The sequence below is a fragment of the Zophobas morio genome, unplaced genomic scaffold (assembly GCF_036711695.1).
Source record: "Zophobas morio isolate AGI-343-1 ecotype UQ-CSIRO unplaced genomic scaffold, CSIRO_AGI_Zmor_V1 ptg000012l, whole genome shotgun sequence".
NCBI classification, from domain to species: domain Eukaryota; kingdom Metazoa; phylum Arthropoda; class Insecta; order Coleoptera; family Tenebrionidae; genus Zophobas; species Zophobas morio.
In genome coordinates, this window is record NW_026972117.1 from 28679922 (window position 1) to 28694830 (window position 14909).

Below are 14909 nucleotides of genomic sequence, written 5' to 3' on the forward strand. Positions count from 1 at the left end.
TTCTTAACTAAAAATACTGACGAAGATTTGTTAATTACTACTCTTGAATCTTAAAAAAGGGGAAAAGTTCCCTATTGAAAAGGTTTGACAAAATTTTCTGCTTTCTATCCCATTAAAGTTAACACGCAAGCAAGACCTCAGATTTGTTTAATACCTAAAATATAAGCAATTTTTCTTGCAGTTTAATGTGCTGAATACTTAATGTGAGTACCTTGTATCTATTTTTTACTTTATTGTTTGTCTTTAAATGATTAATTAAGTTTTACTGTAGTGTAGTTTCACTGGGTTACTGTGAAACCAATATGGTGACTTTTAATTACTGCTTTTAAAATGGAAGTAACACAGCCGGAAATACAGGACAGTTACACTAACCGGACATAAGAACTTAAAAAAATCGTGTGGCATTTACGTGCAAAATTTCATAAACATGAGTCTATGCAAATACATTTATATACGTACGTGTATATACATATACACATATATATGTTAGTTTGTTTGTCCCTGAACAATTTGTTTAAGTACCATTTACGATTTACTATAACCGTAAAAGCACTATTTACATCTAGGAATAAAATAAACAACAACTTACCTCAGTTCCTGAAGCAGAGCTTCTCCCTGGGCAATGGTGGAGGCGCAAGCATCCAAGCTTTGATCTCTGTGTTGGGCCGTCTGTTCCAATAGCCTCTCGGTGGCTTCTAAGCTTTCAGCGATGCTTTCATCACTTTGTAATTCTTGTCTGAGGTCGTCGACCCAATTGCCAAGTTCTTTTTCGTGGGTGTAGAAGAGTACTGCTAAGTCTAATCGACGTCGTCGTTGTTCGACCCTCGTGGCAAAAGATGTAACATGGGCTTCTAGCTCGTGAGCGACAGAATAGATTTCATCCGGGTCGCATTCACCGGTGTGAGCCAATTCTTCCGCGGCTGCGAGGAGTTTATCGGCGTTGGTGTAGGTGTTCTGAAACAAAACAAAACGTCCATTCAAGCGTTTTGCTTAAAATCCGCTGTAAAAAAGCTCCATCAAAGTCAGTAACAGTTTGCGGATAAATTTAGATTCAGAAAAAGAAGAGAGTACTGTTAATCGATGTGTCGTGGACAGTATTTTCCAGGAAGATTAGGTGTATTGTGAAAGGAACTCTACGATTTAATGCCGCTAAATAAACCAGTAATCTTTATGACAAATACAGAATGAAAACCGCAACCGTAAAGTCAGTTCATCTGTATTCTGGAGACGTATAGGTGCTATACATTTCTGGTTTTTATGTTACTTTTATTCTAATGCTGAAACTCCAAAATACGTGTCATTTCATATAAATCAATCAATAAAGTATAACTGCTTTCGCTTATGTTATAGTATTTCTTTTATGGCGCTCCTAAATTTGCTAAAATAATGGATGCATATATTTCGGTGGGAAAAAATTTAAATTAGAAAAGTACAGAAAAATTCATAGATGTAGTAGAAACTATATGCAATCCACAAAAGATCAAGTACTTATTGGATGTTAATTAATCTTCATATGTTTGATGGTCATTTAAGTCAGTTTTGGCTTACATAAATTGCTATAACAGCTCATGGACTTTCTCCTAATATTACTACAAAACGTTATCATACAAATTTAATTTTTTTGAGGAAAAACAACAAAATCTGTAAAATTTAAATAGCATTTACCATGCAAAATTTTGAGGTGCTTAGTAAAAGATTTTATCATAGTAGTCCAGTAGTTTCGCAGATTATTATCTATCTAATAAAAATCAACACAGTTGACAGACAGAGAAACGGAAACGGGAGACCTATTAAAGGAGCCATTGGTTTCAACCGTACGTACAAAAAAAATGTAATAAACCTATATTGTGGAAAATCGTACCATTTCATTCAACTGTTTAATTTAGAATCAGGTTCATTTAACTTACACATTACGTTACTTTTCCGTTATTTCAATTCAACATTCGTAACTTGCAAAGTTTTCAATGTGTACTCTGCACTATTTTAGTTAAATTCTCGCTAATTGCAAAGTGTTGTTAGCGTGGTCACTCACAAAATGTGCAAGTAGAATAAAAAGTTTACACCTGCACAGTTCGCAATTAAAAGTACAGATTCATCTGATAAATTATCATCAAAATAATTAAACGTAAGTTTCAATTCCATGCTCCACAATTTAGTATTCCCAATAATTGGCTCAATAATCTAAAACTATTTATACTTTCCGCTTGTTATCTTTCATAATAATTACACTTATAGTAATAATACTATGAAACGACAAATCGAAATCAGATATTGAATAACGTGTTAATTATTTATATTCGTCGGAATAGCATATGCAGCTTTTGTTTGAAATAGGCTTGTGATTGTAGTTTTGTCACATTAACGGCTATCTATGTATACCGACAAAAATAAAATAAAAAGTATTATAATTTTAATGTTGTGCCTGTTGCCTTCCTGTTGACTATACGACTCTTTGAATTTTAATGCATAATTAGGAAGATAATGAGTTTACCTGATAATGATTTTGGAAGTGTGCAACATACAGCACTTACGCGAACTCACTTAACACAAAGTGCTTCAGTGTTGCATTAAATTAACTTGCTTTCTTTGTGTATTTATGGTATAAAAGCACGCAATGTGTTCGTAAGATTTGGTACAAATTCGATAAAAAAACAATTTTAGAAAAACGCTAAAACATGCCAACTTTTTAAAACTGAAATTGAAAATATTTTAATATTGTCGAAATTATTTAAATAAAGATATACAGGACGCTCAAAAAATGGGACACAAATTCTGACACGTTGTTAAGAACTGTTTATGGACCAGAAAAAAAATAATTTAAGAAATTGTTGGGCCCAAATGGAGAAGATATACATAGCCCTTCAGTTTAATTTCTTTTTTCGATATTTCACCATATTTTAATTCAAAACGTACTACTGGATACATTAAATCGATCGGACTTTCATTATTCAAAATCATCTTGTCTCTATCGATCGTTGCTTTAAAATAAAATTACGAAGCACTTCAAAAATTGAGGGTGAATCTAACAACGGTGGTTAATTTTTCATGTTTTTTGATCCATCTACCTAAATCGATCTTTTGTTTTTGTAAGTGAACGTCAAATGTACCAATGAGTTGGTGTGCCATTTTTTGAGCACCTGCATATATAGGCATATATTATCATTGAAATAGATGTACAAACACAATTACACCATTTCAAAAATCTAAAACAATTTTTTTGCCACCTGTCGAAAATGCTTCAATTTATGAATTCTCAAAAATATTTACGATAAAACTTAGATCGGCAATATAGGCCCTACTACGCCCTTAGAATTATTTTTGTAGTTATACATAAACGTGATTTCGAAGATTTAAAAAAAATGTAGTTATATGAAAAGAGAGGAAGCTTAGAACTGATCAAAAATGCATATAGGTTATACATTATATGGCACTACAGAATTAAAAATAAGGTACATCTTGAATCTTGTAAAACGCGGTATAAATTGTTTTCTACTTGAAAAGGAAGAATGAATGCAGGAAAAAAAAATGTTTTTTATAATAAAAATAAGTCTAGAGCGTCGTGAACCATTATTATCAATAATCACAAAACTAACAATAGGCAAAATAATTATTATACAATTCTTGATCATGTTAATTAACATTTTTTATTAATCGCACAATCTATTCATAATACGCTGCATACTGCAATTCATGATCCTGTATCGATTATGGTAAACAAAGGTATGCATGATGGTGTGTTTCTATGTGCGCATATTATCGACTAAATTGTTGCTCGAGTCCTCCTTTGATCCAATAGGTTTTTGACAAATAACTAAACAGTCGAACAACTGAAAATCGACTGTACTGCGTTCAAGTAAGAGATGCTACGTAACAGGAACGCCAAAGATAGTTGTTTTTCTGTCCTACTAATAAAATTTATTACAAAAACCTACTAACATTCCTATCTACCCTTCTACCCCTTTCATCCAAGATATTACAGAAACTGTTCTTAGATTGTTTACAAATAAACAATATCTTATCGAAGTGCCAACATGAATTTTGCAAAGGTCGTTCTACTATATCAACAATTCTAGATTTTGCCAATAATGTTGTTCAATCTCTTGAATCTAATCCGTTTGGGACTTCGGTAATGCATTTGATTGTGTTTCCCACGATATTCTAATGAGAAAACAACTAAATTAATATTATTTTCATTATACTGCTACAAACTACATTATGGTATCTTAGTAACCGACGTCAGTGTGTTAAAATAAATCAGAAACTATCAAACAATCTGAATGTTGAATATTTTATTCCTTTACATAAATGTTCTACCTAATCTTAATTAAGTTGACGTAATTTTGTGTGCAACAACGAAATAAAAAAATATATGTTTCTTAAATCTTAAGAAGAAATGAATTGTTATGTCCCACCTAAAATAAAATTTTACTAAGTAAATATTGAGGAAACAATAAGAACTATTCACCTCTATGCATGAAATGTTAGTAAAATAAAAACAAGTATATTATGTCATTTATTAAATTGCTAGAGTGTTTAAAAATGATTATTTATTACATGAAAAATTCGGCGTTGAGTTTTGCCACTGTGTCAAACTACGATTATAATCAAAGTGTCACCTGTCAAATTACTTTTCATGTTAATAAAGCGAGCTGGAAAACTTTAACAAATTTACATTTTCAAAAATAGATGGAATTAACATTTATTTATAGACACCCTGTTTATTACTTAAATTATTTAGAACTGAAAACTGATTTAAAAATTAACAAAGCCATAAATAACAACAATACATAATAGAAACCACTTGCAATTACATTGCAGATTCCAGTTTATGACCACGTTAAAGCGCTTTAGAAAGCAACACAAAACGCTTTATCCTACACAGTTTTTAACATATAAATAACCATCAACTGAAAGATCTTCAAAGAAATCTCCATTAAAATGGATCCTGATTCCCTTTTTACAAAAATAAAAAGCGGCACTTTACTACTCCTACAGTCGCTTTCCAGTAATGGCGAATCAAGTTAAAGACATAAAAACATCCCCTTATTTCAATCGTCGGCAATCGTTTATCTCTTTACGCCAGTCTATGAAAGTGATACCTGCCATATATCTAAAGGGTCGCATATGGCATAGATGAGTTTAAGATTTATGAGCTGGATTTAACCACTGCAACCCCATACCGAAAATATTTCCTGGAATAAACTCTTGCCACTTCGCATGTGTGACTTCTCCATAAGGGTGAATTTTAATAGTAGAAAAAAGAAAATCACTCGGTAACTTAGCTACAAAGTGAGATAAATCATCTTCGAAGATCTATCGCGTGGAATCAATTTAGAGAAAGGTGAGAGCTTTTTACAGTCTATTTACTGAGATTTGGAGAGGCTTGAAACGATTTACGTGTATCCCGTTGGATTACAATAATATTTATTCAAACAGTGTTAGAAATTTCAGTGTAATCACGAATTCTAGAATTAAACATGTCACGTTAGCAACAATAAGAGATTTTTTTAAACTTTCAAACACTAACGAGCCATAACAAATTAATTGCAACAATCTCAGGTGTGGTTAATACAGAGTAATAAATAAGATATTTCGTTTTTCGCATTAATAACATCAATCTGCCGAACAATTAAAATCAAAATTGCCATTGTTCTATGCAGTGGATTATAGGAGCGAATCATAAACCAACAAGTTGCGACAACTTTCATTAATTTTCTTATTATTCGCATCGCTAATTAATTGCTTAAACTCGGAACAATGTGGGCTTGACAGACAATGTTAGCACAGAGTAAGGCGATACGAACAGCAAACATCTTGATCGATAAAACTAGGGAAGTAGACTTGATATTCTTATTATCTTCTTCGGTCTCTAGAGAACGTTCACTCATCTTCGTAACACGTTAAGAGTTTCACGGTATTTAAAGAATTGTCAACTGTACTTAAACTTTACGTGATGCGTAGGTACATTTTCTGTTAATATGTAAAGTTAACCACATTCCACTTAAATAGTATATACTTAACAAAATTTGTGTACTTTTTGTTATCATGAATGCATGATTTTATCCTGTGCGAAAACTATTTTGACTTATCACAAAGTAACAAAGGAAGTGTTGCTCTGATTTTATCGTATAAAAAAGAATTCACCGTTATTACGCTTTCTCATTTACCTACAAAGGTTAATTCTTATTAACTGTGCATTTAATTCTGCGTGCATAAAATCACGTCTTTAAGAACATCCTCTTGTACAACTGAAACAATTGTGCATGAATAATTCAATGCCTTACGCTAGTCAAGATTATTAGTGACTCTTGCCCAATTTAAACAAAATTAAACAAAATGAATTAAATAAATGAAGTTACTTCGGTACAATAACGAATGTTAGATTAGCTTCAAAAATATGTGTAATTTTGAACTTAATAACTTACTCATTCTATATTTCAAGCCCATTTGCAAAAATGCAAGTGCAAGAACAGAATCTTAATATTATGGCGTCTCATCATTCTGAAAACAAATGCTCTGTACAACCTAATAAGAATGAATTACTTCTACGAATATGAGTAAGAAAAATGCTTACTGATTAAAGTTGTTAAAGTTTCTAGGAAAATGTCTGATTCGTACAACACAAAATTAAAATGTTACATACGTTGCGGTGACGGTTGCAACGAACAAAGTATGACCACTTTTTTACGTGAAACTGTTTTAAATTCCTGTGCGGCTGTTGATATCTTTTATCCGTTAATTTCGGTTCTTTTATAACAATTTATTCAATAAAGTAATTCTGCTCACAACATTACATTTCAAATTTTGTCTGAATCAGCTTTGGTTTTTATTTTCAGAAACATTTACATACACATGACGGTAGAAACGGTTTTGGAATTTGTTGTTTGAAAGAAAACTGAAATGATGAGCTTACGTTGAAGAAGTCGGAACTGTCAAATGAATTTTAAACAATGCAACAATTACGTAGAAGACACAAAGAAAATTCTATTTATATCCGAAAGTATAAATTATATGTGTGGATGCTTTTTTGTGGTTTCACTTTCAAGACAATAACTGCATACAAAACAATAGAAACAATTTTCGGGCCATAATTGTACAATAAAAAAATTGGTCTAAAGAGTTTAGACAGTACTTCCCTCGCTGTCGGAAACTTGACGACTGCATGCCTATTGTGTTTTTTTTTCTCATTACATTTTTGTAGTGGGAATTTAAAAAAAAATTGTGATGACGTCATCAACATTTTTGCAAGGACACGTATATCAGTTGGGATATATGTAGTGTAATACTAAGAATAAAATTATTGTATTCCCAAATTTTCGGGAAAATGAATTGGGTCGTTTTGAATATTGATTTTTTATAATCAATAAAATAACGAAACAATTTACTCACGTATACGGCAACTGAAAATCGTTTATGTATAAACATTCTTAATTTAAGATGACAAGCGTAACAGCATACGTGAGAGTCAAACAGAGAAACTGTAAACAAAACGACCATCGGTTTTATTGCTTCGACTTCCGCTTATTATATAAAACATTGGGTTTTATTTTTATTTTTGACGGTGAAATTCACAATTGGTTGATTATAAACATGTCTATTCCACATTCGCGGAACCTATAGTCAGCGCATAAAACAAATGCACGTCTGTAATGTTAAAGTCGATGTAAATAAACGTGCTACCCTTATGTTTCAACCGAGTTTTTACTTTAAAAAATTTTGTGTCTACCAAATTGGGTTGGTCCAATATAATACTAATAATAAGTGTTGCCTTTAATATAATCAATAAAATAAATTGACTTCATTAATTTTTTTGAGCCACCTCTTAAGAAAATCTAAAAAATATGAATGGAATGATAAATCACAAGTACAAACTCATCATATTTTTTGCATTTTAGATAGGATTTATTCAGCAAAATTTAAGGGTGACGTCATCAATTTTTGTAGGAGGGATGAACAAATACATTTTGAACAAAAGTTTACCATGCTTATAATAACTTTAAAATATCTCCAAGATTTCAAAGCATTCGGTTTTGTAATTCCTGATTAAATCGATAAAATAAATTCACGCATTCATTTTTTTTTTTGAGTCACCCTGTATATGCAAATCCAAAAATATGAATGGAATGATAAATCACAAGTACAGACTCATCATATTTTGTACATTTTAGATAGGATTTATTCAGCAAAATTTTGGGGTGACGTCATCAATTTTTTAGGGAGGATGAGCAAATACATTTTGATAAAAAATTTACCATGCTTATAATAACTTTAAAACATCTCCAAGATTTCAAAGCATTCGGTTCTGTAAATCCTGATTAAACCAATAAAATAAATTCATGCATTCATTATTTTTTTTGAGTCACCCTGTATATGCAAATCCAAAAATATGAATGGAATGATAAATCACAAGTACAGACTCATCATTTTTTGTACATTTTACATAGGATTTATTCAGCAAAATTTTGGAGTGACGTCATCAATTTTTTAGGGGGGAAGAGCAAATACATTTTGATAAAAAATTTACCGTGCTTATGATAACTTTAAAACATCTCCAAGATTTTAAAGCATTCGGTTCTGTAATTCCTCATTAAATCAATAAAATAAATTGACGCATTCATTAATTTTTTTCAGTCACCCTGTATATACAAATCGAAAAAATATGAATGGAATGATAAATCACAAGTACAGACTCATCATATTTTTCACATTTTAGATAGGATTTATTTACCAAATTTTAGCGTGACGTCATCAATTTTTTTAGGGGGGGATGAGCAAATAAATTTTGATAAAAAATTTACCATGCTTATGATAACTTTAAAGTATCTCCAACATTTCACAGCATTCGGTTCTGTAATTCCTGATTAAATCAATAAAATAAATTGACGCATTCATTAATTTTTTTGAGTCACTCTGTATATGCAAATCGAAAAAATTTGAATGGAATGATAAATGACAAGAAGAGACTCACCATATTTTGTACATTTTAGATAGGATTAATTCAGCAAAATTTTGTGGTGACGTCATAAATTTTTTAGGAGGGGACGACCAAATACATTTTGATCAAAAATTTACCATGCTCATGATAATTTTAAAACATCTTCAAGATTTCAAAGCATTCGGTTTTGTAGTTCCTGAGTAAATCAGTAAAATAAATTTTGCGCATTCATTAATTTTTTTGAGTCACCCTGTACATGCAAATCCAAAAAATATGAATGGAGTGATATATCACAAGTACAGACGCATAATATTTTGTACATTTTAGATAGGATTTATTCGGCAAACTTTTGAGCTGACGTCATCAAGTTTTTGGAGGGGATAACCAAATATATTTTGACTAAAGATTTATGATGCTCTTTAGAGCCTTAAAACATCTGCAACATTTTAAAACATTCGGGTTAGCAGATTCAAAATTAAATTGCAAAATGTTGTTTTATGATTTTGATTTTTTTTCCAAAAATCTGGACGTTTCGGGTAAAAACTGAATTCGGAGTCGTAAACTACATGTGTAGGACTATGTTATTTTATACAATTTAAGACCCATTTACTATGTACAATTTTGAAGTGACGTCATCGCATTAGTGGTGGGGATGATTAGACAAATTTTGGTTAGCGTTTTACCATCTACATGATATTCCTAATATAAGTACAAAATTTCACAACAATCGGTCCAGTACTTTCGGAGATTATCTGTCTGATAAAAATCCGGGACGGCAGACGGACAGACGGACAGACAGACGGAAATGGGAGACCTATTTCTTCGTCTTCTAGGGGTCATGAAAGATCGAGAAAACGTAAAAGTAGAGAGTCGACCGACGGACTCGATTACAATACTTCCTTTGCTTACGCTCGGGAAGTAAAAATATGGACGTCAACCTACATACCTATAATATTTTGCACATTTTAGGTAACATTTATTTGGAACAATTTTTGGAAAGGATAAAGATAAACTTTGATAAGCGAATTATGTTTTAGCTGCTTTAACCTCAATTATAATTTTTATTTTTCAAAAGCAATTGATGCGGTAGATGTTAGTTTGAAAAAATAATTATTGGTACTATCAAAATTTTGGAGTATGTTGACATTAAAAACTATAACTGCAACGGCATTCAGTTTATTAAGTCAATAACATCTAAATACCATTTTTCATATTATCCTTTTACCTCAAGCTTATTTTTTGAATACCCTGGAGTACTGAAGTCTTAAGAACGAATTTATTAGCTTTCCCGAAAATACCTACACGTTCGTTTAATTTTAAAATGCAAATTAGCTTCGTTATTTTCATTCAGCATCCTCGCTTGTTTACCACAATTTTTCGTTTCAAAATATTGATTGTAATTATAGCGTAATGAATAATCTTGAAATGCCAAGGATTATCAAGCGCGAAAATGTTACGGAAACGGGAGTGAAATATACACAGCAGTTAGCAATATTGATTGTGTTCGCTGGGTAGGAGAGCGTCGGTTCCCCCAGGAGAGTTAGATCTGGATGAGAAGTGTTGTCCAAGGTCAACGGCCAGCTGCCCCCAGTCATTATTCAACAAAGGTCTTACGAAATTAGACGTCTGATTATACTTTTTCTGATATTTACTGTCCCTCTGAATAGGGTATAAATCTCCTTTTATGTACGAGGAAAGTGCAGAATGTTCACTAACTTTTATCATGAGAATGCAAACTGCTCTAAAATACATGACCAATTTTTCGCTTAAAGATAAGATTTACAACGCAGCATTCAAAAGTTACCTGTATTCCAATAGGGTAACCAATCGTGAATGAAAACAATTATTTCTAAGTCTATCAAGCTTATTTTATCACATAAAATAATATTTTCGGCATATAAGTTTGGAGAAAGTAGGTTTTTGCATAACCCCATAAGTTCCTAACTTCATAAATACTTAACGCTATTTGGTCGTCTTCCATTAACTTCTCGGGTTTTAGCTAATCTTGAGTCACATCGTGTAAAACTTAATACTTAACTACCTTACTTATACATCGAGGAGGTAAATTCAAATAAAAAGCAGCAAGTAAGGCAAACAAGTATTTTTTGTACAAACGCCATAGAGGCGACTTTTTGATATCAAGATTTATCTGTCATCCTCGAATTATTTTTTTTAATAATGAGTGTTTTTCAAATTAAAAAAAAATAGTCTCATGTTATTACACAGAACTTCTATATCTCAATCAAACAAATCTAGTGTTTTAGAAAAATAAACATAGATAATAGGAGTCACTTTATTAGCACGTTATTAGCACGACCATCTAACCCACCGAGCTAATGAGCATTTAACGTTTCTCTTATATTGCTATTTTTTTTTGCCAAAATCGACATGGTTAGGGTAAAAATGAAGGCGGACTCATAAACTACACGTGCTTATAAAGTGCACCAAATACAGTAGTTACTTATTTTGAGGTTTATATGTCGGTACGGCGTCACACTCCACTTAATTTCATATCGCTACAACTAGTACAGCGCTAAAAAAATAAGGTTTTCACTGTCCCTTTTTCAGCTTCGATTTCTATTGTTAATTTATCTTATTATATTTAGTACCACGCTATTTTTAACTCACTAAAGGTAAAAAAATACATAATTAACACAATTAAAGCATGATTTTATGGCAATTATAGTTTCTCCTAACTCCGAGATTACCCGTATAATTAAAGTTAATATTAAGGTCATAAACCACCTATAAATACAATCGAATGAAATGATAAAACTAATCAAACATTCGTTTCTTAAAAATTATCCACGTAAGTATATACAACAAAGCAATCATTTTATTCTACAGACAACAGCAACGCCAAAAAAATATAGCACTGATGAATCACTCAAATACAATTAGGATAATCCAATCAACCACAATTCTAGTGTGAACATCCTCGCAAATGTATCGTAACACCCTCTTATCGCCTACGTACGAGAATGCAATGTATTACATTGAATTACGACGGCATACAATTATGTTGATCTGCTCTGTTATTTTTGTATCAAATAATATGGACATTGTGACACAAAGTGTAATCGTCTCGCAACAGTGATCGCATTTAAACAATAGTGCATTTATTGTTATCATGTCGAATTCATGGTAACAATACGCAGCACTACTTTAAACCTATTTTTAAAAACTACAACTTGCTAAAGTCTTTGTAAGTATTATTTCTGAAATAAATACCTGACTTATTTATTACTTTTTACTCTGCAAGATTTGAATTTGTTTGTAAGTCAAATTGGAAGAACATTTTGCATAAATTAGAAAAGTAAATCAGCAGTCTCCGAAACTCATGGAGCGTAACAAATATTTAAAAGCTTGTCTTATATTTAGAGGGTTTGAAAAAGGCGTAGAGGCTTCGGATGAGACGTGAAATTACTGCAGTGTTAAAGAACGAAACAGATGATGAAAGACTAAGGTTGTTTGTTCACCATGCTTCGAAAAGAATTTGTTGAGGTGCTCGTACGTTTCAGACCTAATTAGAGGGTTTATTTCCGAAGAATAAGCCCTTCCCTAAGAGCACTCTATTCAAGTAAAAGGGAGATTTGACGTTTGTATTTCGTCCAACAAAACACGCATTCATATATTGTCTGAATGTACAACGTGTTCACTTTAAAACATTCTGCCTATGTAACTCCCAATTCAGCAGAAAAACAAATGAATTCTGATGAGTTTCAACATGCTTCATTCTTATGCGAGGGGCGTAAACTATTAATCCTGCATTAATCATTACATTGTTTGGCACTCTCGGTCTTAATTTCGGTCTCCAATTTTCGGCTTATATCACGATGGATGTATGTATAATTTCACGCCTTCAATTTGAAAGAAATTGTGTGATAATAAACTGGCAGTAGAGTTCTAATGCGATTTTGACACCTCGAACAGCAACTAGTATCTTAGCTTTGAAGAAAAAAAAGTTGCTATTTTAAATTTTATCACTTATTCATCGATATACCGTATAAATTACTAATTGGTTGAAAACTAAAAATATTTTACAACAAATACATTAATGCACTTGTTTGTAACGTTATGGGTTTTGAATTATAGCTATTTTGTAATGGAATGATATACGTTTTTTATATTTTTAGATAGTACTTCGAAATATTTTTGCAGCAAATAATTTTAGGTTTATTACGTGTTCAGTTATTTCCAATTTTAGTATGTAAACATTCTGGCAAAAATAAAAAATAATTTAGCGTAATACTAACTTTCTGAGATATTTTAACAAAAAATCTTGTCAATTTTTTACCCATATACTAGGTTCTTCAAAATTCAATGTCAACTTTTAATCACTGTTAATAATTTAAATAAAACATAAGTTTAACAAACAATCCTTTTCCTCAATATGTTATTAACGTAATGTTCCGTAGTGATATTTTTTCGATATTAGTATAAATATGGATCACGTTATTTTAACTTAGTTTGCAATATCAAAATGTTTTATAGATTTAATATACCTTTAGAATGAAAAGGAAGCAAAACGACAACTTTTTAAGAACAATAACGGACAGGACTTTAAAAACGAAAGGCATCTCGACGAAAATCATATTATAGTTAATTTTCGTAAAATTTTTGTACGCCAAGCACTCAAATTTTATCATTTTATTTTATTCATTTATACATTTTGCCGTGAGCACGTCACTCGTATCACTCACTTCATAAAATGTTTTATATACCTTCTTCAAACCAAAAAAATATGAGCTGAATTCATCAGGTGAATGTCAGCTGAAATATTAAAAATTTAATTTGAGAGCTGCCGGAACCGTGTCAGTCAACATTTCAAACACGGGGTGAAAAGTATCAACATTCATAACATGAGGTGAAAAACAAATTAAATTTTTGTGGTGTTTAAACTTTCGAAAGTTTCAATAAAATAAAAACAATGCAATAATAGGCACTAAAAATTCAGTCCTCAAAACTACAGTCATCTGTGAAATTCTCCCCCAATATCAACCCCTCAGTCAAAACAGTTATTTTGATGAAACTGTGGATTCCAAGACTTTCAAAACGTTAACACATATGGCATCGATTGAAGTAATCAACCCTAACACCGGATGAACAGGGGGAGCACCCCCATGAAATTCGAAATAGAAGTTGTATGTTGTCGAAAATTATGAACGATACTAATTTAATTCGTCAACATAAATCACATTCCATCAGTTTGTATCTCCATTAATTTATATCATCAATAGTGCCCGTAGAGTAGCTCCAATTGAGATTTAATCTATCTAATTTATCTATTACGCTAAGTAACATTATTAATTTCTCTATTGTGTGAGCCGCCATAAAACTTTATCAAGCATAAATAAAACAAAGGAAACGGTTTCTGGAGAAAAGCTGGCAAAAGCAACATACGCGACTATTCACCCCAGTGACATTTTCTAAAAGAAATTGAAATGCTGACATTACACAAATGACACGCTGCCATACGTAAGATTATAAATCATGAATTTTATATAATCCTTTTATGGCTTATACCTGCGCTGTAAAAAAGCTTTATAGAAATAACCAGACCTTTATCGGTAATAATAAAACCACTTCACACTTTGATGTTCATGTGATATCACTCACTCCAGTACCAGCGCGAGTTCGCGCAAAAGGTCACCTCAGAAATTCCGTAGACAGCAGCCCCAAATTTTACCTGCGTCTGGTCATGTCATGAGTCACAACTCAAATTCAACATACTCGTGCGGATTTTGCAGAGCAACCATCCACAGATACATACAACATGAATTTAACGGATGTTCAACTGAAAGTACCGTTTATTAGAGCGTAATCGTAATCCCTTTATTAAAGCGCTGGAGGCATCCATTAGAATATTAGCTGTTGCCTACCATTTTAATACAAACATGAAGAAGCGGAAAGTTGTTTCAAATATTTCTCCAAAAAATATACATTTTACACGGGAGGTGAATGACTTGTGAAT

At 31.7% G+C, this 14909-nt stretch overlaps 1 protein-coding gene across 5 annotated transcripts in view; it reads right to left on the reverse strand.

Annotated features, from left to right (window-relative positions):
• The window catches only part of LOC135128144 (triple functional domain protein), a 180400-nt gene that overhangs the window by 93364 nt on the left and 72127 nt on the right, over positions 1–14909 (reverse strand). For all 5 annotated transcript variants that reach the window (XM_064055028.1, XM_064055031.1, XM_064055029.1 and 2 more), the window contains exon 10: positions 590–954. In XM_064055028.1, the coding sequence (XP_063911098.1) occupies positions 590–954 (365 nt within the window). The remainder of the gene's footprint in view (positions 1–589; positions 955–14909) is intronic.